At 47.5% G+C, this 24,041-nt stretch overlaps 2 protein-coding genes across 4 annotated transcripts in view; one reads left to right on the forward strand and one right to left on the reverse strand.

Annotated features, from left to right (window-relative positions):
• Positions 1–13,172, forward strand: part of LOC111158701 (plasminogen) — a 36,871-nt gene extending 23,699 nt beyond the window's left edge. The window contains exons 11-19 of the mRNA XM_022520910.1: positions 486–667; positions 1,792–1,940; positions 2,896–2,989; positions 5,063–5,183; positions 6,130–6,204; positions 6,791–6,931; positions 7,676–7,782; positions 11,264–11,409; positions 12,741–13,172. Coding sequence (XP_022376618.1) covers positions 486–667; positions 1,792–1,940; positions 2,896–2,989; positions 5,063–5,183; positions 6,130–6,204; positions 6,791–6,931; positions 7,676–7,782; positions 11,264–11,409; positions 12,741–12,902 — 1,177 coding nt within the window. The 3' untranslated portion in view covers positions 12,903–13,172. The remainder of the gene's footprint in view (positions 1–485; positions 668–1,791; positions 1,941–2,895; positions 2,990–5,062; positions 5,184–6,129; positions 6,205–6,790; positions 6,932–7,675; positions 7,783–11,263; positions 11,410–12,740) is intronic.
• A 195-nt stretch (positions 13,173–13,367) lies between these two features.
• Positions 13,368–24,041, reverse strand: part of LOC111158710 (solute carrier family 22 member 3) — a 90,786-nt gene continuing 80,112 nt past the window's right edge. Inside the window, exons 8-11 of one of the 3 annotated variants that reach the window (XM_022520928.1) lie at positions 21,469–21,577; positions 20,410–20,522; positions 17,395–17,494; positions 15,246–15,380 (exon numbers count right to left, since the gene is read on the reverse strand). In XM_022520928.1, the coding sequence (XP_022376636.1) occupies positions 15,320–15,380; positions 17,395–17,494; positions 20,410–20,522; positions 21,469–21,577 (383 nt within the window). In that variant the 3' untranslated portion in view covers positions 15,246–15,319. The other 2 variants (XM_022520929.1, XM_022520926.1) reach the window with 2 other exon arrangements.

A 24,041-nucleotide genomic window follows, 5' to 3' on the forward strand; every position in this document is an offset into this window, starting at 1 on the left:
GTGGTCTGAGAGAGTCATCACACTGTCATGTGATAGGAAATAAGTTTTAATTCCAACTTACACAGCTCTGTGTACTCATACAGAGAGCGAGAGAGAGAGATGAACGTGCACAGAAAAAAAAGTAAAACGTGCACTTGAAATTCAATATTGGTCATCCCTGGGGAATGTATGTCCCACTCCCAGGGAAAGGAATATATTTGGGTACTTTCATTTACACATTTTTATATTATCTCAGTTTTTATATGGAGCACATACTACTTTTGATGTTTTAAGTAAAAATCAGAATCTGTTTTAAATGTCCCCAGTTGTTTAGAAGCTGAGAACCATCTGTGTTTGTCACATTATATAAAAATTGGTACCCATGGTCTCTTTAATGGACATATTTCCAACTCACTTATTAACCCTTTGTTATAACAAAATGTGCGGGTACAGGGATGCTCCAGAAGATTCTCCACTTCTCATGTCCTGTGTTGTGGAATTTACAGCGGCTTGACCATGAACTACTGCAGAAATCCAGACAGTGACAAAAGCCCCTGGTGTTACACCACTGACCCATCTGTCCGCTGGGAGTTCTGTAACTTGAAAAAGTGCTTAGACACAGAAGAGAGTGACACCAACTCCCCGACGGTGCCCCAAGCTCCGAGTGGAAATGACCCTTCTGAGTCAGGTGGGAAGTCCGTGACCAGACCTGTAGACACATGGGCATCAGGATGATAAGGGGTGGACCACGTTATGGAGGGAGAGCGCCGCCCCCCCCGAGGGTCTGCCACGTGGAGGCAAACCTCAGGGTGCCATCAGGGGAGCCAGAGCTGCGATGGCTGGTGGCATGTGGGTGGGCTGCGTTTTTAGGACTTGAAAACGAACCGGTTCTGGGCGATGGCTACAATTTGAGCCTGCGTGGTTGGAGAGGTTGGTCACGGCAGCGGGGGCCAGCATGGCTAGAACATCAAATCCTTGCCTTCCCTGTGGAGAACTAGAAATGCTGGATTTGGTTTTGAATGTGCTGAATCTCTTTGCTCTCTCCTGGTGAGACTGTGGGCTCTCTGCCCATCTGGGTGTCCCTCCTAGATAAGACTTGGGATGACCCGCCATGGTTCTCCCCTGTGCCTGCCCCACATTTGGCATGTGGGTAATCCCTTTACCCCAATCCTGGCGAGCTCCGGGGTTGCAGGCTGCCCAGCACAGCCCCCGCCCTTGGCAGAGAGGCTAGCCGACCCAGCGTTTGCATTTTGGGTTTTCCAGATGGCCGTCAGAGCACTGGTGCCCTGGGTCCCCCTAGGGGACCTGCACCATGTTCTCTGAGGGGTCTTGGGGAAGCCCCCTTTCCCTAGGTTGGGACGAGGGATGGGCTTGGAGAAGGAACCCCAGTCGTCTCTCCATGAGCCCCTTCACCCCAAAGGGTGGAAACTCACAGCACAGCTCTAGCCAAAATACTATCTTTTATAAAAATTCTCTTCAGTTTGCTCTTTTTACCCCACCCACGTTGAGGGTGAGGCGTTCGCAGTCACCCGGCAGGTCCCAGCGGCGTCTGTCTGAGGCGACCCCTCCGGGGGCTCTATCTTACCACTCAGCTCGTTACCAAAGTGACTGTCTTTGTGTCCTGGTCAGAATTTCCACGCTAACCTCTTGCCTTGGCGATTATTTCCCAGGCAGTAGCGTTTCTGGTAACTTGTGCTCTCAGGCTGGGACCCCAGAGACTGTCATTTGAGAGTCCTAGTGCGGCTCCCGCCGCTCCCCAGCGTCCTGGTCTGTGTCAGACAAGTCGCCACCCAGGTCTCCTTCCTTCCACAGACTGCATGTTTGGGAACGGCAAAGGGTACCGGGGCAAGAAGGCTACCACGGTTCTGGGCGTCCCCTGCCAGGAGTGGGCTGCCCAGGAGCCCCACAGACACAGTATTTTCACTGCGGAGACAAACCCACGGGCAGGCCTGGAGAAAAATGTAAGCCGCTTTGACTGGAACTCTATGTTGCCTCTTGCTGTCCAATCTTTGCAAACAGAATTGGCCCCGTGTCAGGCAAGTCAGACCAGACCAGTCCTTGGTGGCGGCAGAGGGGACTGGGAGAGAGCTTGGGAACGAGCGTCCGTGGAACTGGCATCCGCTTGGCAACTGTGGTTGCGTGGCCAGCAGACCTCCGTGACTGACTGCTGTCCTCGCGGTGACTGCTGTCCTCGCCGTGACTGCTGTCCTCGCCGTGACTGCTGTCCTAGGGCTCCTCGTTTTGTTTGCATTTGGAGCATTCTCTGCTTATTTTTAGTACCGTGCGCTGTTTCTACTTTCTAGTGTTTGTCTTCTGCGTTCTTAGTCAAGGATGACCTTCATGACCTTTTAGTCAAATTTTTCTAGAAAAGGATATGGATGGGCTATGCGGACTCCATGCAGTAGGGTTTCCGCTAATCTTACACACGCTATGGGATGGTTTACTTTGGGGGTACGTATAGGAAAGGGAAAGGGAGACACTGCCTTCCTGTGGCTTGACCCATGGAGTGTGCACAGTTCTTGGGAACAATTTCTGAAGCAAGAGCGAACAGGTGTCACTGGGGAGTAGACAGCTGATGTGAACCGGGGACAAGACGAGTCGGCCATGGCCCATGGTCCTCTCTCACTTGCTCTCCCAGAGGCCCCCTGATACAGGCTGCTGGAGGGGAGGCCCCTTTATGTCACCTCTCCCTCAGGACCCCTCAGGACCCCTCCTTCCAGGGGAGTCACCCACAGCTTCTTTGAGCAAGCGGAGTCAAAAGCAAGAGTAACTTTGCCCCCCACCGCAAACTACTGGGAACGCTACCTTTCATCCTCTAAAGGCAGCAGGGACATGTTGTCAGAACACCTTCTCTGCCCTTCTCTGTCCCACTGCGCCTGGTGCCCTATACACCTGTCTCCCCCCTCCACCCCGCAGTACTGCCGTAATCCTGATGGTGATGTCAATGGTCCTTGGTGCTACACGACGAATCCGAGGAAGCTTTTTGACTACTGTGATATCCCTCAGTGTGGTAAGTTGCCTTCCTTTGTGTAAGGAAATGACTTCTCACATAAATGCAGCAGCACCTCCCGGATACGGATTTGCAGAAGGAGGGCTGAACACTGAGCACCTCAGCTGGGCCGCCCTCTCTTCCTCACGGGCCTCTTGGATCTGTCCTCCTGGTGGCTCCAGTTACTAGGGAGTCCCCCTTCCCTGACACCTTAAATAAAGTAAATACACAGTCCTCCAAAAGAGCAAACAGGTGACCCCGTCGGCCTCGGGATGCTCTCACTGAGCTCTCCGTGTCCCGCGGGGGATGCCTGAGAAACAAATTGGAAGTCCCACCCCTGGATCGAAAGCTCTCCCTTTCAGCGCCTGAGAAGTCAGAAAATACGCAAACACCGTGAATCTGCTGAGCGTATAACGTACGTTGTAAACCTATAAATTGTCATCCAGAGAATTCAGTGAGAAGCAATGTCGGTTTTTACTAAGCCCCAAATCTCCTTTATCCTAAGATTACTATTCGTTACCCATACCTTACCCATAGAACTGAGAGAAAACGTGTCTGGGTTCTTTCCTCATTTCTCTTGAGATTTTCTGGGAGGAAGAAGCTTGGATCAGGGAAAGGAGAAAAGTTCGGAATATCAAATCCCTGGGTACTTCTGGAGAACAGTGTAAGCCGCTTCGATTTGGAACCTGTGTTACTTTTCTGCTGACCTGTCTTCTTCGCAAAGAGAACTTATCTTGGTTACAGAAAACGAGGCTGGACTTCTCTTTTGCACAGCTTGGTTGCAGATGCTTTTGTCTGCCATGTGGAGGGGCTAGAGCGAGGGAGGGAGAAGCTTTAGCTGCAAAGGCAGTGTAGACAAGCAAGCAGAGGTGGCTGGGGAGGAGCTGGGGTATGGCGGGGGAGAGCACAGGAGCCACTTTGCAGGGTTTGCACTTGGGCCATCCTGGGTAGAGCCGTGGGGAGGAAGGGGAGGCCAGGGTGATGGGCAAGATTTCACTTGGCTCCTTGTCTGGATTTAGGGTGAGTTTAACCGCTGAATCCTTCTTGAGTGGCTGTTTTCTCTGTTCTGTAGAAGCTCTCTTGGAGGCCCCTTCATTTGAAAGGCCCTGAGTGGGGTTAGTGCCTCCCCTTCAGCTGGTCACTCCCAATCCTCAGCTCTGCCCCTTCTGGAACACCTTGCTGCCTCGTCGCGACCAGGTTCTCCATGTTGGACAGGCTGCTTGCGTGACAGGACTGAATTCCTGCCGTGGGCACCACAGCTGGGCTGACACTCTTCGATTCCCATGGAGGAGAAATAACAGTAACTTCCCCGGGGGCAGCTCTTGGCCGCCACCAGATACTGTAGCCTTCTAGAGGCTGGAGCTGTTTGGGTGTTAGTGTGGGGTACCAAAGATGGGGCATGACCCCTGTTGTCTAGGTGGGAAGGTAGGAGGTAGGTAAAGCATATGGACAAGTGAATGTCAGTCATCCCTCGGGGGATTGGGTTAGTCTTGGGAAGCTCCTCGAAGTCCTGTCCAGAAGCTGGCTGAGAGACATTCAGGACAGTTAGCTCTGTTCCACACAATCACACACAAACACACACGTGTGCATATATGCACACACAGAGCTTCACATTAAAAAATACCCATGGTGCCTTTCAGCGGAGATGACAACTATGACTTTCAGTAAACTTGATGTGGTTCAGGGGGCAATCATGATGACAAAGAAGGTGAGGAGGGTGATGAAGACGGGAACCTAGATCTGTCACATCGAGTCAGAATAATAATTGGTATCAGTCAGGTCCTCTGAGCAAAGCTCCCACTCTACCACCTATTTCTACCAATCTGCTTAGTCCCTGTCCTCCCCACTCCCCTGCAAATAATACAGAAGTCCTTAGACTTTCCTGAAAGGAGAAGGTTCTGTGCTGTCTACTGTCAATTTTGAAACTTAGAATAAAATGTCCTTAAATGTGCTTACGATCTCGCTATTTAGTTTGGGCTCTGAGATGTCGAAACCTCAGTGCTTTGGCCGTGGCCCACTGATTTCTCTTGAGTTGTGTGACAGAATTGCTTTCCCTTCTTGAAATATGACTCTTGTTTCCACTTTGTGGTGCAGCATCTGGTTCATTCGATTGCGGGAAGCCCCAGGTGGAGCCAAAGAAATGTCCTGGAAGGGTTGTCGGTGGGTGCGTGGCCAACCCACATTCCTGGCCCTGGCAAATCAGCCTTAGAACAAGGTAATGGTATTTCCAGAAATGGTTAGTTTCATGCTTCTGTGTAAGCCCCGCAAAACCTTTCTACGTCCAATCCGCACAGCTCGGGGATCTGTACCTGCCTTTATAGTCGATCTTAGAAGGAAGGAAGGCTACAAAAAATTTTTAGATTATATTTTTCTAGGTTCTCTACCTTGACAGTAGCCCTCCTTGGAGTAGTTCCCTTGATCTGGGTGGCTGTTGTCGAAATCTATAGATGGAGTGATGGACAGCACGTCCCAGTATCGCTGGAGAAGTGTTGAAGATGCTGGAGGGTTTTATAGCTGTCCTTGTTTTGTTGAGTTGCCTTTCCTTTCTTTACCTTCTCATTTGTTAGCTCCTTGCTGTACAAACTTCACCTTTTATGTATTTCAGATTCTGTCTTTCCCAAACTGGGCTGTTCTCTGTCTCCTGACTGCTAATTACCCTGCCTGCTGTTGTTACGATGGGCTTTATTCAAGGCAGCTCACACCAAGAGGGTAAAATGAGAAGACTCCCAGGAATCACAGCTGTTTAGGGTCACATTTGGCTCCCTGAAGAAGGACTCATCAAGCCTTGCAGAGGTCTTTTCATAAAAAAATAAAAGAGGCCTCAGGGGGATGATCTTTAGCTGATCACTTCTGTTGGAGTCGAAGGCCAGCAAGTCCAAACCGTGGACGTGGGCATCCCGTTTCCACCATGTGACTTTGCTCTCCTAGGGACAAGCTGTGCCTGAGCCTTCCCCCACCATCTAAAGTGTGGTGAGGATGAGACCTTCTGGAAGATCCACTGTTGAAGTCCAACTCAAAGTTCTGGGCATCCCGATGATGGGCTAGTAGCCTTTTCCTTTGGGAACATCAACATTATCAAAATCGAGTGAACTCTTCTTTCTGGCTTTCTGTACAACATACCATCAGGTTTGAACTAAAATTCTGGCATGTTTTTCTTCTAGATTTGGAAAGCACTTCTGTGGAGGGACTTTAATATCCCCAGAGTGGGTACTGACGGCTGCCCACTGCCTGGAGAGGTATGTCTAGGGGACAGTGGATATGAGGACTTGTCTTAAAGACTCCCTGCCTCCCTCCCCTTCTCCTTTCTCACTCTCCTCCATCCCTCCTCCCTTTCCTTCCTTTCCCTTCCCTTGCCTTCCCTTCTCTTCCCCTTCCTCGTTCCCTCCATGGCAGTGACACTAGGGACCAAGGAACAGATGTGAAGGCTGAGGCAGAATTGCCAGGGCCATTGGATGAGGGAGTAGGGGAGCATTTCTATAGAGAACAAAGAAGGAAAACCCAGTTCGGTAGGTTTGTAGGCCTGGGTCAACGGCAGGAAGACTTGCTCATTGGGACAGGCATTGGTTCTCCTGAGATGGGTGTCTGTCCTTGTACTGACTTGACTATTGATTTCATTCTTCCTCTGTGGTTAGGCCAAAAGTGGCCCAAGAGCATTCCTTCATGGCCAGATTTAGGTAAACAGTGAATTTCTCTCTTGCTACCCAGAGGAAACTGATTGTGGTTAGACAAGTGGGGAGAAGACGGCATGTTTATGACTCAGAAGGGCACTTGATGAAGGGGCTGGCATGCTATTTTGTTCCTAATGTGACTGTCTTTTCCTAGATCCTCAAGGCCTGCCTCATACAAGATCATCCTGGGTGCACACCGAGAACTCAATCTCGAATCAGACGTGCAGGAGATAGAGGCATCCAAGCTGTTCCTGGAGCCCACGCGTGCAGACATCGCCTTGATAAAGCTGAGCAGGTACGAGCTCACCCATGCTCTTCACCCCAACATCAGTGAAAACATTCGTTTATGTTAGGAAGAGCAGCACGACACAGGGTTGTGGGGGAGAGGTGGGGGTGGGGGACATGAAAGGCACGAGGGTTTGGGGGAACTGTGAAAATCTGGCTCAGCCCCATTCTGCCATTCTGCCCCATTCTGGCTGTGCTCTTGAAAGGAAGGCATTGGGATTCAGTTCATCGGGAACTGAATTCATTCATCGGGATTCAGCGTTTCCCGAAACGCTGGCTTAATGTTCACTAGTCAGCAGATAGACATTCATAACCAGAGGATTCTTCACGTCCTTCTGGTTGACAGTTCTTCTCTCAGGACGGTAATGTGTTTGGTGGAAATCAAATGAAATGATGTATTTCAGGGCGCTTAAAAAGCAACAGTACAAACACACATGGAGACATCCACACGCAGTTCACATACACGAATTCTTCTTCCTGTCCTTGTTTTAATTTTCCCTGTTGAAATAGAATTTCACTAAGTCTGACAAAATGGCGAATTTGCTTATGTTGCGTAAAGTTAGTGATATTTGGAAACAGGTCCCAGTAGAGAAAGCGAAATGAGCAGCGATTTTGAGAACAGACCCATTTGGGTGAGTCAACAAGGCGCAGAGAACATGGGCACCGTGGCACCCTGTTGGGAGCGACCAGCGGGTGGATGGCAGAAGTGCCGTGGTGGGGCAGGCACCTGGAACCCTGGATCGTTCTTTTTCAGCCCCGCCGTCCTCACCTCAAAGGTGATCCCAGCTTGTCTGCCATCCGCCAATTACGTGGTTGCCGACCGGACGTTGTGCTACATCACTGGCTGGGGAGAAACCCAAGGTGAGACCCATCCCGTGACTCTCCCAAGAACTGGTTTAGTCTCCTTGAGAACATGTCCGTGTGTGCAAATGTCTGCTAGTGGTGAGGTCTGCCTCTCCTAACTTCGGCTGGGGTCCTGCCTACATCTCCGTAATTGGTCATTAAGGGACATGGGTGAGGGACGGGGTAGCGTTTCTCTGAGTCTGTTGGCCCATAAATTCAATGTTACTATCACATCCCCATGTAAGTTCTGAACCAAGCCTACAAATTGAGGCCGTTCGATTCTTTTCCACGTGAAGTTAGCCATACCAAGCTCTCAGACACAGTGTGAAACAAGAATTCCTGTGAAGCTCGTCTCCCCAGATACCCACATGCCCGTCATACGTGTGGAGAGGCTGTCGGTGGTGGGACAGAATGACAGCTAGGGGAAAGGAAGAAGGGTCCCAGTCCTAGGATGGTTTCCGTATTGGTTGCTGGGGTGTACATGAGAGGGGAAACTTTCATGCATGGTCCTGTGTTAGCACCCTGTATTACGTTTTGAGGACCCCATCTTCTCTGCATTAGGCCCTCATGGTAACTACACCCCATCAGACTGAGGCCTCGAAACGTTGTGAGGATGTCTTCCATCTCTGCCTCACTCTCTCAGAAATGATGTTGAGGGCATAGAAGGGGTGTCGGGAGCCCTGAGAAGTAGTTCGGCTCCTGCCACTCGCTGGGCAAACCGGACCCGTCACCTTACCTCTTTGTGCCGTTTGGCCTGGAAGAAAGTCGTGTGTAAAACCTGGGTTTTCAAATTGTGGTTTGCACGTTATTCTTTTGCATTCGCTTTCATTTCAAGACAGGTCTTGTGGTTTTAAAAAAAGGTGTAAAACTAATGGTCTGAATCACTTTAAATTTGTCTTCCTCCTTTCCGCATTTTCCTACATCTGTAAAACCTCACCTCCCGGATTTTCCACGTTCCTCTACCCCTTCTCTGCACTTCAGGGGCTGTGAGCATCAAGAAGGGAAGGGGAACATCGCAAATGGCACTGTCCCTGTGGAGGTGACGGGCCATTCCCATGTTTCACACTCAAAACAAATTTAAACCCCACAAACTCCTGTGACTTTGATTATGTTTGTTCCCATTTTGCAAATGAGGGATCCGAGGCTCCAAGACGGGCAGGGCAGTGTCCTGGGAAGCACACGCACGCACACAGCCCGTGTGTAGATGGACCTTGAAGCCCTGGGGGCCTGACCCTCACAGCCCATCTGCCATTCCTTCTCTTCCGCCTGTTCCTTCTGTTCCACCCGTTCCTTCTGTTCCACCCACATTTTGCAAACTACCGACCTGTACTGTGCTCCCCCATCAACCCTGGCCTCACCCTCGCAGCCACGGGGAGAAGACCGTTCTCAGTATGTTCACTGAACCGGGAGGAATCCCAAAACAGATGTCAGGTCTTATGGACTTCTGGGCAATAGTCAGTCACATCATATCAGTGTTCTCAGCTTCTCGGTGAGGTAAAACTTGGCCTGTCCTCCCATTTGGTCTGCAGGCTTTCCCTGACTTTGGTATTTCCAAGCAAGGTAAACGTCCAGGGCCAGGGGCTCATTCGGGTTAGCCCCTCATCAGCCGTCCGGGGCGCTGTCAGAGCTCCTGCTTCCTGCTCCCCACCGGCCCTGAAATCAGGGCTCCATCACGGGGGTCACCTTCAGCCCCACTGGCCCTTGGAGGTGCCGTGTCCACTGCGGCCACACGATGGCAGCACTTCCGCACAGACCACATCCATTTCCTGTCCACTCCTGGTGGATTTTTGTCACCAGCATCAGGATATTTTCTTGCTCAGAAAGCAGATGCAGGAGCAAGACACTTGGATATATGAACTCGCAGCAAAAGATTCTGAGAAGGCTGGTCCCTGCACGCATCTACTCAAGTCATGCACCCCCAACCCAGTGCTTCCTCAGGCCCTAGGGCAAGCCTCTCCTTCCCAAATGGGGGTCCTCCTACGTGCTTCTGTCAACTCCGGATTGAATGCCAAGTTTTCCAAACTGAAGACAGCTTTCCAAATGTATTCAAAGTCTTCGGAGAAGAAATAGCACCTTATCCCTTGGCCATTCTATGCTAGCAAAGTTTTTTTTTTTTTTTTTTTTTTCAGAATGCATTAAAGTTGGGCTTGCAAAATTGGAAAATGGGATTATTTGTGAAAACATGGAGATATGCCCAGGGATGTCTATCTGGGAAAGTAGCATTTCCTCTGGCTATTTTGCAAGTGTTCCATTTTGATTTGCCAAAGTGAAAATAAAAAACAAAAAACAGTTTTTCCTGAAAGAACAAATACCACAAGTAAACTAAATACACAGGATAATGTTTACTTTTCCTAATTTGGACAGAAATGCAAATTAGGAAGTGAACTACAATTTCCACCTATTATATTAGCAGGTATTTAAAAAATATTAAATACTCAGACATGGGGGGGAGTGATGTGGCCTTTTTTTTCCTAGTGAAATTTTACACTGTCATACCCTTTTAGGAAATAATTTGGCAATGTTCACTGGGAGCCCTAAATATGTCTATATAATTTATGGGAACTCAGAGCTAAGAAAATATTAAGGAATATAAATAAAATGCATGAACAAAGACATGGAAAGTTGGAAGCCACTGTAGGAGCCTGGGAGTAGGGGAGTGAAGAATTGGGCAATGAAATCACACACCCAAGTGCAAATCCCAGCTCCTCTGCAGACTTGCTGGGTGATCTTGGGCAAACTGCACTGCCTGTATGGCTCAGTGGCATTTAGTATAGTCTCAGTGTTGTACAACCACCACCCCTGTTTGCAGAACACTTTCCTAACCTTAAAAGGAAACCCCCACTCCTGAAGCAGTCATTCCCCCATTAAATACTGATTATGAAAATTGCAGCATTCTAAGAAGGCCCTTACTATATAGCATTGTGTGAAAACAACCAGGATATAAAATCTTGCCATATAAGTAGAAGAAAAAAATCATCTAAAAGAGACTGAAAATGAATAGATGTTATAGTAACACATTTCTCAATCTCTCTTTACATATTGAAAAATATTTCTTTTTTAAAAAAATATTTATTTATTTGACAGAGTGAGGGCTAGAGAGAACGAGTAAGGGGAGCGCTGAGCAGGGAACCTGATGTGGGGCTCGATCCCAGGACCCCGGGATCATGACCTGATCTGAGAGCAGATGCGTAACCAACTGAGCCACCCAGGTGCCCCCCCAAAATACTTCTTCATAGTTAAACAAAAATAACACATATCCCCAGACACCATCAAGAAATATTAATTCCAGATTATTAAATCCAGGTCTTAGGAACATGAAATCTTATGTAATATCTGTACCTTCAAGGTTAAAATGAAAAGCATTCCGGTAGTGTCCGGAACTGACTTCTTGCTTTATACAACCTCATGGACAAACGAGATCTGTCACTGCTGCTCTGCTGTTCTGGAAGGTCATGTTGGGGATCCCGTATAACCATTTCTTTAATCTTTGTAAACACAGGCACCTTTGGTGCGGGGCTCCTCAAGGAAGCGCAGCTGCCTGTGATTGAGAACAAGGTGTGCAATCGCCATGAGTATCTGAACGGAAGAGTCAAATCGACAGAGCTCTGTGCTGGGAATCTGGCTGGAGGCACCGACAGTTGTCAGGTAAGCACCGTGTTAGTCTCCAGGCTTGGCCTCTTAGATATTTCAACCTCGAACGGCAAATTCCGGAAGGCTTTACCAACTGCAGGCCACCGTCCAGATGCTACCCAGAAAGATTTTAGGTCTGTCCCTGCATCCGGATTGAGATCCCCGAAAGGGATTTCTTGGGCCCTAAGTTCCAGATCAATGGTAAGGGAGGAGTTACATACCATCACTGCCACAGCCCACAGGTCCTGTGGGGAGCTGGGACTCATGGGGTGGTCTTTCCAGCAGGGAGGCCAGGGAAAGTGTGAGACAAAGACCACTTTGCAATTGCTTTGGGGGTTTCATCTGCCTAAGAGAAACCCCAATGCGGGAAGGGATGAGTATAACATTCACAAGGGAGTTTCTCCCTGGGAACACTAAATGGTGTGGGGTTTTGATAAATACACTTTGTTAAGTACTGAATACAGTAGATATTCAAATAGTGTATTAATCAGTTCCTTTCTAATTGGAAGAGAATGTTCAAATATTGGGTAAAGTTACATCTGGGTAACAGAAGGATGACATTCCATAATAAAAGGATGGTGGTTTATTTATTTGTTTATTTTTATTTTTCTGTTTTGTTAATTAACATATAATGCAGCATTGTTTCGGGGGTACAGGTCTGTGATTCATCAGTCTTACACAATTCACAGCACTCACTGTAGCACATACCCTCCCTGGTGCCCTTAACTCAACCACCCTATCTCTGGCCCCCCATCACCCAGTAATCCTCAGTTTGTTTCCTGAGCTTAAGAGTCTCTTATGGTTTGTCTCCCTCCTTGGTCCCATCTTGTTTCATTTTTCCCCTCTCCCCCCCCCACCAACGAACCCCCCACCCTGCCTCTCAAATTCCTCATAATCAAAGAGATCATGTGATAATTGTCTTTCTCTGATTGATTTATTTCACTCAGCATAGTACCCTCTAGTTCCATCCACGTCATTGCAAATGGCAAGATTTCATTTCTTTTGATGGCTGCATAGTATTCCATTATAGATATGAACCACATCTTTTTTATCCATTCATCTGTTGATGGACATCTAGGTTCTTTCCATAGTTTGGCTATTGTAGACATTGCTGGTATAAACATTTGGGTGCATGTGCCCCTTCGGATCACTACGTTTGTATCTTTAGGGTAAATACCCAGTAGTGCGATTGCTGGGTCATAGGGCAGCTCTATTTTCAACTTTTTAAAGAACCTTCATACTGTTTTCCAGAGTGGCTGCACCAGCTTGCATTCCCATCAACAATGTAGGAGTGTTCCCTTGTGGTTTGATCTTCACATGTTTTTTTTTCCCCCCTCTCTGTATAGGGTGACAGTGGAGGGCCTCTGGTTTGCTTTGAGAAGGACAAGTACATTTTACAAGGAGTCACTTCGTGGGGTCTTGGCTGTGCCCGCCCCAATAAGCCTGGTGTTTATGTTCGTGTGTCAAGGTTTGTTACTTGGATTGAAGGAATAATGAGAAATAATTAAGTGAATGGGAGACAGAGTGATTTCCCCGACATATCTAGAAGCTGGAACACGGGTAGGGAAGTTGGCATGCTCAGAAATCATTGACCATAATCAAACTAAGACACTGTACTTAGGCCATCCACTGCCAAACCTCAAGGTATTTTAGTATTGTTGTGGATAAGTTTTCCCCGCCCGTGGACTGTTGCATTCTGTAATGATAAAGTAACACATCTATAACATTTGTTGAAAATAAACTCTGTCCTTCCTTTGATTTAATTTTCTTGAACTTCATTGTTTTCATGTTCTTCGTTTATACTACCAGTTTTAAATAATGTACGTCTTGCAGACTTAGGTGATTTCTCTCTTTATCATAAGGCATAGTTGCAAAAAAGAACCAAGAAGCCTGTAAGATCATAGAGAAGGGAACAGAGAAGTCCCAGTAAATCACCCATATATTCACCTTGTCTGCGAAAGATGGCTTGACATACATCTTTTAAGGTCTTTATCCTGGCACTGAGATGAAGGGACGAATGTTTTCAGAGCTGCAACATGTATGGGGAGTCATGAGAACAAATTCTATTCTTGGGAATGAAATCTGTTACTGATGACTTGACGTAAGCCCAGCACAGGGGATGCTGGGCAGAAAGCTGTACACAGTGCAGGGAACGGGCATTACAAGTGTAATACAAGACCAGTAGGGAGGCTGAGTGCTATTCTGGGTCACGTCTGAATCCAGGAATGGGACCAAGAGCCCGTGAAGGAACAACGAACATAAATTGAAGGTGGACGGCTTAATTTCCTTCGCTAATTGGCTGCCCAGATAGGAAATACACACTGTCACGTGGGGACAGTTTTATAGTGACAGCGTTCAGCAGGAAGAGGGAGAAAAGACACCGAAGTTACTTGACAATTTAAAACTCTTTATTGTTACCAGAACCAAAATACCAACTCAGGGTATAGCTCCAAGGTGAGCGTATCAAGGAGGAACAGCCATCTTATAGCAGAGGGCTGCAAAGAGAGAGAAAACGTGCGTGCCCGCGGATAGGGGTGACTGCAGCGTGAAGTCCTCAAAGAGTGGTGCTTATTTCACTGAAAAATCAAACATTCATACTCAGTTTCGTTGTGCTTTAAGGATTAAAATCTTAGTCTGCAGTTGGCACCCACATCGTACATAACTGTCGTGTTTGCGTAGGATTTTCTTCTTCGTTGGCAAGATTTCCCTTGGTGCCCGTCCTGTCTGTCCACACAAAATAGTTCATTAAAAAAATCTGCATGAGATATATACTGAAAATACAAGAAATGTACCAGATAAAGCAGAACAACAGAAAAAAAGAGAGCATATTTGCATGGGAGCTCCACATTTCAAAAGTCTCCGTAACAAAACAAAGATCAGATCCCTCCTATTAGTGTCTATGACATCACTTACAAAGCTTCTGCTAATTCTTTTATTCGTGGATATAATTGACCTTCCTTTTAAATTAAAATGTAAGCTTCTTCCCAAGACAGGTTAAAAGGGTCAAGATTGAAAAGGGTCAAGATTGAACAGTCCATGTTTTTCACTGTTGACCACGGGCAGCGTCCTAGAACTGAACTCACACGTACGAGATAAATAACCCTTTAAGATCAAAATTAAGACCCATGAAATCATAGTTCCTGGATTTCGTTCTGTAAAGAACTGAGTGTGTGGCTTTAGATGTTCACGAAGGCAGGACCCAAACTATCCCCAATCATCGCATGCCCAAAACCGATGGAAGAAATAACAGAGCCAAATCCTCGAATTGGATGGAGAATTTGTTGCTAATTACGGAGTCAGGCTTGAAGATGCTGGCAAGCCCAGATGCCACAGTGGCTTAGAGAGCTCGAAGCAAGAAGAGAAAGGAAAGGCTCAGTATCGTGTGGCCCAAGGTTCTTCAATTCAGCCTCTTCGTGAACAGGATTTCCAGAACTTCAACCTCCCCCCAATCTTCAGAGCTCTCAGGTCAGAGCTTTAGTCCCTCGCTCAGGTCTGATGAACCCATTGCTGCATCCTGTTCCCAGATCCCCACTTGGCAACATCTTGCCTCCATGGCGGAGCGAGCAGCCGTGAGAATTCAGGGAAGGCTTCTCTTGTCCGTCTATCCCTGACTGGGTTGGAGACACAGCTCCAGCTTCAGAGGAAAACTCAGGCAGCGATGTCCACACAACAGGCTCTTGGCTTTGCTAAACCAGTCACACACCGTGTTCCCAGAAACGTCAATAGCACTCTAAATCCTAATTCATCCCACATTATATAAAAATACTCTGGATAGTTTGAATGTCTTTGTACAGTACGACAAATACTTGGAGCCACAGAGCATGACACAGCTGAAACAGACACACACACGTGTCGGCAAGGCACATCGGTTCCTTGGGAGAGGTCAACCCTAAGAGCTCCTTCCTTTCGTCTTTGGCAGCGGGCCTCAAAGGTGAGAGCTGGACACTTGGGTTTTCTTTTTCCTGCCACATTTAGAGGAATATGGACTATGAAAACAAGGAGAAAACAAAGTCCTATGAAGCATCATACAACTCATTTCAACAGTGTTTTCTTGCTACTACTCAATGTTACAGCTGCTTTTCATGAAACACACTCATGCATAAACAAGCAGTTCAAAGGTAGTGAAAGTGACGGTCTCCTGGGTTTTTCTTTTTTCTTTTTTTTAACCTGTTTTCAGTTGCTAGGCAGGGGTTAAGTAGCATTGCAGCATCTACGTTCTTTATGTGACAGGACGGGATGCCACCCACCCTGACATGGCCCCCAAGCTCGAATACAAACCAAGCAATTGTCTAGGAAGGCACAGTTAGCAAAAGGTTCCTCTTTTCTGGAGGAGGCAGGACCTTACAATGGTATAACACACAAGAGGAGTCCACACAGTTTTAACACCTTTTATACATTTCTTAATTTTGATTGGCAAAATGGCAAGATCTTAAAGAGAATCTTCCATCTCACTCCGAATTTCAGGTAGCATTGTTCTAGGGTGAAAAATAGGTAGAGCTTTGGGTGAGAAATAAGCCATTATTCGTCACTTGATTTCCAAACAAGCGCAGAATCTGTTTGGATGACTTCCTGGGGCAAAGGTCCCCTTGTCCTCTGACTGGCCAGTCCTATTATAAGTCAGCTGGTGGGAATGAGCTGATGGTTTTATTTTAAATACATTAAGTTTTTCTTACGAAAGTTCTGGGATCATATAGGCACTTTAAAAATGTCAGCATCTACTCTGTCCTCCATCTACGAGTGAACAGCCATGAAGTTATTCACAGTTCAGTCTTCTTATAAATATTTTTGACTCAATATTTTTTAAAAGTTCAGGGATCCACATCCTCAATTTCTAGGTCTTTATTTAGACTACTGATTTTATTTTAAAAGTTAGCTGTTACATTATTTTTTGAATTATGCAGATAATACAAGGCCCTGGGTTGTAATTAGAAAATAAATAATACAAAAGCCTACAGAGTGTAGAAGTGATGTCCTCTTCCCAATTCACTTCTATCCTCGGCTGGTCTATATTACAATATTAGATCTTTTGCTACACATTCTCATATCCATATCTTCTCTTCCTCTTTTTGTTATGAAGCATTTTAAGCAGAGGAAATTAGAATTTGTGTTCTGTGAATTTTTGTTGATATAATTCTTCATGTTTATGTACTGGTTGGGTATTAACTTTCCTTGCACATGAGTTAGATGCTCTTCTCTCTCTCTCATAATTTCTCCCTCTCTCTCCTTCCCAGTCTTCTGTCTCCTTTTATCCATCCATCCGTCCACCCATCCGTCTATCCATCATCTCTCTCTTTCCATCCCCTCTCTTTCCATCTAGCTACAGAGAGAGGTTCCTATTGTTTTGATTTTTTAATAGTTACTATAACATATTGTTCAGCAACTTTTCACCTTGTGACCCATCTTGTCATTCCACACAGATATATCTCAATTCTTCTAATCTCGATATAGTAATCCACACCAGGAACACATTAGCATTTCCATCATCGGTTTCCTACTGATGCACATGTAAGTTATTTCTACTTTCCTTTAGCTGTCCTTTTCTTTAGATTGTTTCTGAGTTTTAACACCTTACTTAGAAATGTTTCCCTCTTCCTAACCACATTTAAAAAATAATACACATTCTTCTATGGTTCTTCTCTTTTTATATTAACCTACCTTTTCTTTCCCCCAAAGATTATTTATTTGAGAGCGCACGTGCGCGAGAGAGAGAGTCAGAGAGCACAAAGCAGACTCCCCACTAAGCAGGCAGCTGGATGCCGGGACTCCACCCCAGGACCGTGGGATCATGACCTGAGCTGAGGGCAGACGCTTCACCAACTGAGCCACCCAGGCGCCTCTTACGTTAACTTCCTAAATCAACTTTGAGTTTTCTTCCTAGGATGTGAGTTGGGAATTGATATTACTCCCCTCCCCATGAATGTTCAATTTTCTCCATGTATTTTTTCCCCAGGAGTTTGAAATGCTGCTTTTATTTAAGATGCACTGAAATTCATACAATACCTGCCAAGTTTTTCTACATCATCCACTGTTTCTGGCAAGGCAATACCCTTGGTTTCGGGCAAAAGCATCACGAGACCACCACAGACCGATGCCAGGATACCTAGGGAATAGGCAACGGCGGGAGAGCATCAGGAAGGCGGGGCCAGCGACCCCCCCTCCCCCATTGCCCCTTCCTGGCCACCTTGCAGCAGCTGTGCTCACTCACTGTAACCGGCCCTCGGGTCACCCTAACCAGCTCTCCAGCTCTCCTCTGCCGCTATGGGAAGTGTTCCCTCCCTACCTCAGACGCCGGGCAGCCCCACCATCTGGGCACTCTCGTGCACATCCATTCCTTCACTCCCCAAACAGTCACTCAACGGGTGCCTCGGTGTCGACCCTGCAGAGAAGATCCCACCTTCTTCTTTTTTTTTTTTTTAAACATTTTATTTATTTATTTGTAAGGGACAGAGGGAGAGAGAGCGAGCGAGCACAGGCAGACAAAGAGGCAGGCAGAGGCAGAGGGAGAAGCAGGCTCCCTGCTGAGCAAGGAGCCCAATGTGGGACTCGATCCCAGGACCCCGGGATCATGACCTGAGCCGAAGGCAGCCGCTTAACCAACTGAGCCACCCAGGCGTCCCAAGATCTGCCTCTCGGGGAAATGGCAGCCCCCAGATAGGCATCCCTTCGGTTTCCTTTTCCCAGCCAAGAGCTTTACTGCCTGCTCTCCCCTCCTTTCCTTACTGGGTCACGTCACACAGTCTGACTTGTCCCCGCTGCAGCCCGCCGCCATCTCTCAGAGTCTTTCTGGGCTCCTCCCTGGACCCAGGAGCCCTCAGGCTCCAGCTGCTGGAAGCACCCAAGGGGACAGGAGCCTCTCATCGGCAGGGGCCCTTCTCCCCACCTCGCAGGATCCTCCAGTTACCATCCCCCCCTTTGCTGGTCTTTAGAGCAGAAATTTGGGAAGCGTCCTCCCCCACTCTGTCCACTTATGCTGGTGAATGTTTACCGACCAGCTCTCCAGAAGATAAAGCCCCAACGCGTAGCATTTGCCAATTTCCATGGTGCAAGGACTCTCCCCGGGGACACCCCGAGCTAGTGCCCCGACATCACCACATGAGGCGCTGGGAAGGGCGCTGCAGTGACGCCCTGTGTCTGGCATTTCCTTCGGAAGGATACACTCAGCAAAAATCACCGGAAGAACACCCACCTGTTTTAATAATGGCTAAATTAACCCCTGGGCTCCAACACTCCTGAAAACTTCACAACTGGCCTTGGCTGGTGGGTGCCACCAGCTCGAGCACCAGCACTCACCGCCTCGAGCCAGGCTTCGCCTCTGCCTGCTCTCTCTTGCCCCTGAGCTCCTGCCCTGCTCCCCTCCGCTCCAGAGACACAGGCTCTGCTTCTGGGGCCTGGCGGTCTCCCCCTTTCCCAGCCGGGAGCCTGGCCTCACACCTTCCTCTGGCTCAAGCAAGCCCACTCAGTCAACCCTCTCGCTGGTTTTACTTCAATTTATTTCTTGAATCTCTCCATGCCCAGCACTCCCTGTGTCATCCCCTTGACCCCGCTGCCATGAGCCCTTACCTGATTAACTGGCTGACGACCGGCACTGTCCCCGTCCAACCTACTGGCGGATGGGCCATCAGAGCCAGCCTTCTAAAATGCAAACCTAGCACTGTCAATCCCAGCTTAGAGCTCTTAGCTTCCACGATTGTTTGGATAAAGAGCAAATCACAGAACTAGGAAGACCACGATCTGACTCACGCCTGCCTCGCAGCTTCACCTCCCTCCCCGGCCCCACCACACACACTCTCTCTGTCCTCTAACTGGCCTTCCCACTGCCTGAAGCCCCGGCCACACTCGCCATGTGGCCAATTTCTACTCGTCTCCGATCTCAACTAGACATCCTTCCTTCCTCCTTGGCTCAGGCAGGTGGGGAGTCCCTGTGTTACGCAACTCCAGCGCCTCTGCTTTCGGTATTTATCACGCTGTGATGTGACCAAGGGTTTGGAAGTGTGGCTCTCTCCCCGGCCGAGACCTTGAACCACTGGACTCCCTGACCACTTGGTCTTGGTTGAACAATGGCACCCTTCGCTTTTCCATGCTGGCCGCAGAATTGACACTGAGCTAATTTTTCAGATCCCATGAAATAATTTGGAAAGAATCTTGTGCTGAATTTGGTGGTGTCAAGTGGTTAGAAGCTTTACTATCCCTGGCTAGCACTGTTGGGAATTTTGCATTACTCAGGATGTATGGCCTCATGGACCGATATTTTCATTATAATTTAAACTGCAGAGCAACATGTGAAAAACATAAAACATTCTCTACCAGGAGTGAGGACATGGAGGTGGTGGAAAGATACATGAGAAAGGGATCCCCGGGTCCTTCCTTGCCAAGAAGGGCAGAGGCGGGTATGAGACCCAGGCAGAAAGGTTGGAACAGCACCTGAGAAGCACTGGACTGAATTATCCTGAGCCCCCTGCCCCTAAACTTTGGTTCTAGCCCCTCGTGCGGCCTGTGGAGGTTGGAGCAGGAAGGAGAGTATGAACCCGAGGGCCAGAACAGAGGTTACTGGGTACTCAGGCAAGGGATTCTGTGTCCTCTGTTCTTCCTACACAGCAGGGTCTGCATCAAAGCAAACGAAAATGTGATCTCAATAGATACAGAACGTTTAAAACTATAATCAGGTTTGAGGCTTCTTTTGAAACAAACGGAAGGTCCGAGTTCATCCACTGAAAATTATTGGCTCTGTTCCCCAATATCATAAGACTTTTAGAGCACTGTACTTTATCTCAGAACCTAAACAAGGAAAGCTAAATTGAACATGACTCATCATGACCCTTTGATAGAAAATAAATTAAAAGCATTTAGGCTTTCACATTGCCATGTAATCAGATGGGATACTCAAAACTCAAGCAGCTGTCTTTAAGAAGTTAAATGACCTCCTTAATAGCAAGCGGAATAATCACCATCAAGTTCTATTAATACAGGGAACATAGATGAACACATTTAGAAATAATGTGTAGAACGAGTTCTTACCAAAGATGATAAGAGGTAGTTCCAGCCAAATAGCCGCCAGCCGGAAGAGCAGAAATGGGGCTATGATTCCCCCAAAATCACATAAACCTGAGCAAAGAGAAACTCCAAAGTTTCTGTAGAGTAAAAAAATTGTTTTAAATAAAATATATTTAACTATATTCAAGATAAGAAAAATATTCAGATATACAAGTCATAAATTTTAGTAATATTTCCCATTTCTATAGTTTTTTTGAAAAAAAATTATTTATTTAGTTAACAGAGACAGAGAGAGAGATAGAGCATGCACGAGCAGGGGGAACAGCGGCAGAGCAGGCAGAGGGGGAAGCAGGCTCCCTGCCGAACGAGGAGCCCGATGTGGGACTTGATCCTAGGACCCTAGGATCATGACCTGAGCTGAGCCACCCAGGCATCCCCCATTTCTACAGTTTTTAACTCTGAAAATGGCTATTCGTCCCATATTCTAAGCAAATCGTTTCCATTCTGCCCCATTTCACATCTGGGCAAAGGCTGAGTCACAGCGAAGACCGTGCGGTGGAAATCCTCTCACCAACGTCTCACTCCCCAGCCCACTCGGCGATGCTGATGGGGTGACTTGACTCCCTCACCTGACAGTGAGGTGTGCCCACGAGTATTCCCCCAGGGAAGGAGGCCGTTGGAGCCCATGCACACTGTTTCGCTCTGTCCTGCATTATTAAATCAGCAGCTCACAGCGGCAAGACGGGGAGTGTGGTCAGAACAGAGGCTGTAGCCTTTGAACAGGATGACGCTGATGCAGACAGTTTTAACCCACATCTAAGCAAGTACTGTAATCAGATTATCTGATCCCACAAAACCACAGCCGAGTATAAAGATACTGGTACGGAAATACTTCTATCAAAAAAAATGCAGAACGTAGCAATGCAGAAAGTAGCCCTAACTCAAAGCACATCTTCTTTCCTGGCTGAATTCAGCCCCGGCTAACATATGGCCCAGTTAAGGAAACAATTTAATGGCTTTGAAGTCAAAACATTTGGCTGCAGAATTACTTAGGAGAAACAATGACATATAAGTTGGAATTACCGTAATGTTGTTGGGTACAATTCTGAATTTACCAAATAAACAATTTCAAAGGCCATGGTTATCCCTAGTCTTCCCAGGGTAGCAACTGTGGTTCTCAACCAGGGTATTCCTGTGAACACAGAAAATTTGGAAGGAAACAGTTAGGGGTCTGCTTTCAGTAAAAATACCACAAATCAACAGAAGGCATTTGCTTAGAGATTTTCCCAGGCCCTAAGTCTTTGCCAATTTAAAGCACGAATGACAGATACCTCCTAATATTGTAGCCAGAATTTTTTTTAAGATTTTATTTATTTGACAAAGAGAGAGAGACCACAAGAGAGGGAACACAAGCAGGGGGAGGGGAGAGCGAAAAGCAGGCCTTTCGCTGAGCAGGGAGCCTGATGTAGGGTTCGATCCCAGGACCCCGGGATCATGACCTGAGCTGAAGGCAGATGCTTAACTGACTGAGCCACCCAAGCGTCCCAGTAGACATGTTATTAGTGTTACTTAAGGGAGATAAATTTTCAATAATCTCACTCTCCAGGGAATTACTTTTTTTTTTATCTGAAAGAGGACACAAGTTGGGGAGGGGGAGAGGAGGAGCAGACTCCCCACTGAGCAGGGAGCTCAACCTGGGGCTCAGTCCCAGGACCCTGAAATCATGACCTGAACCCAAGGCAGAAGTTTAATGACTGAGCCACCCAGGCGCTCTATCATAGCCAAATTTTAACAGCAACAACCACCAGGATGAGAGCTAATGTGTGCTAGTCGCCTTTCTGAGCAGGGTTAGATGATAGGAAGGCAATTCAAGAACCATTTCTTGAATGGCCACTAGACTGAAAACAGTGTTCCAGGCATTGCTTTCCTAGAGGGCCTGACTGCATTGGATGTCTGTCTGGAAAGTGGTCTTCACTTGGGCCTTGAGAACCATTACCGCAGCCTGGTACGCATCTGTCCTCTCTCCGTTCCCACCCCTAGTGATAGCACACAGCACAGCTGTTCCTACCAGACCAGGAGAAATCTGGACATGAAGCTGGTGTTGGTTTCTGAAGGCTAGCCAAGGCTTTGAGGACCGGAACCTTTGGAAGGGGACACTTATGCCTTGTGTTATCACTAGAGTGTATGTCCCCCATCTTGCTACTTCCCCCAAGAAATCACCCAGAGGAGACGGCTTCTTAAAAATTAGTTGGTTCCTTCATTTAAAAATGAACTGTTTGAGGGCTGCATTGGTTATATGAGGAAATTCTCCTTTCTCCACAGTAACTAGTGGAAAAAGCCAAGTGTTCCTCATTAAATATTTTCTTTCTCTCAAGGTTTAAAGGAAGAAGGAGTAAACCATTTTTTGCCCTACAAAGTCAGTGCTCTAAATCTCTTAAGAGTTGCGCAGTTTATGCCCACCTTCTTCAGTGGACACGGGTGTGAGGACATATGACCTCACCAATAGGCTTGAGTCTGTTCTCCAAAGCGAAGCTAAGGATGTTCTGACTTCCATCTTTGAAAAGGAAACCTCTCCCTTTTACACCCATACTCATGCTCACTCAGCACAAAACGGCTCTCTTATCTCCGAGAAGAATGATTGCCCCTTCGTGAAAAATGATTTTTTTTTTTTTTTTAGTGGACACTTAGGCATGAATGCAGAGGAGGACAGAAGAGAATCAAGATCAGTAGATGTACGGGCATTCTCTGCAGAAGAGTCAACAAAGAAAAAAACCCCGAAAACTCACTAAACACTACATTGTCTAGGAGGGCGGGCACAGAAAAAGAGAGTTTAAGACCATTGCTGGGAGGCTCCAGCGTATGACTACGACACTGCGTTTTGCTTGCACACCGGCTGAGGACGTCCTGACGGACTTGACGTTTCTCCCAGATGACAGCATCTGCAGCGCCCCCGTATCAACAGCTCCATCAGGGGTGAGGAGTATCAGCCTTGTGCCCATGTGCCCGGCTGCCATCTGCTCGGGCACGGAACGGTTGTAAACATGTGTTTTATTTAGGCTTTGCCTTTTCACGAAGGCCAGGGAGGGGGACCAGGAAATGCATTCCACCCCAGGCTTCAATGAGCAGGCGGTGCAGTGCCAGGTGCCAGGGAACGGAACGTGGCAGCTCTTGCCCGGATTCCCTGGGTCCCAGCCTGACCGGGCAGCCTTTCGCTGCTCTCGGGCTGCAAAGAGTGTCGCCTGCTACTGTGGAAACAGCTTGACTATCCAGGTTAAGTTCTCAAGTTTTAGGTCTTTTTTTCCTACTGAATCAAGACAACTCTGTAAGGGAGTCCCGCTGACAATTTCAAGGACAGTTTAAGTTTACGGAGGAGGCTGGAACTGTTTGCTGGAAAGAACCAAACAAAAACCCAGAAGCCAAATGAAAACACACACGTGTGCACATAAAACATGTGATTAGCTCAGGGAAGACAGGTAAATGCCCAGTCAAGTGAGTACAATGTTCAGAAAACGCTGTCAGCGGAGACCCGGGGAGGAGCCGTGGTTTCTCCTCCACGTGGGCTGGACTCTGAGAGCCTCTGGACTCCTGAGCAGCAGAGGCTACTGTGTAACCACACTGAGCTAGAGATCTGGGTGAAACGTGTAATAACACAAACA

This window comes from Enhydra lutris, unplaced genomic scaffold (assembly GCF_002288905.1).
Source record: "Enhydra lutris kenyoni isolate GAN:26980312 unplaced genomic scaffold, ASM228890v2 scaffoldscaffold62, whole genome shotgun sequence".
Classification (NCBI taxonomy): Eukaryota; Metazoa; Chordata; class Mammalia; order Carnivora; family Mustelidae; genus Enhydra; species Enhydra lutris.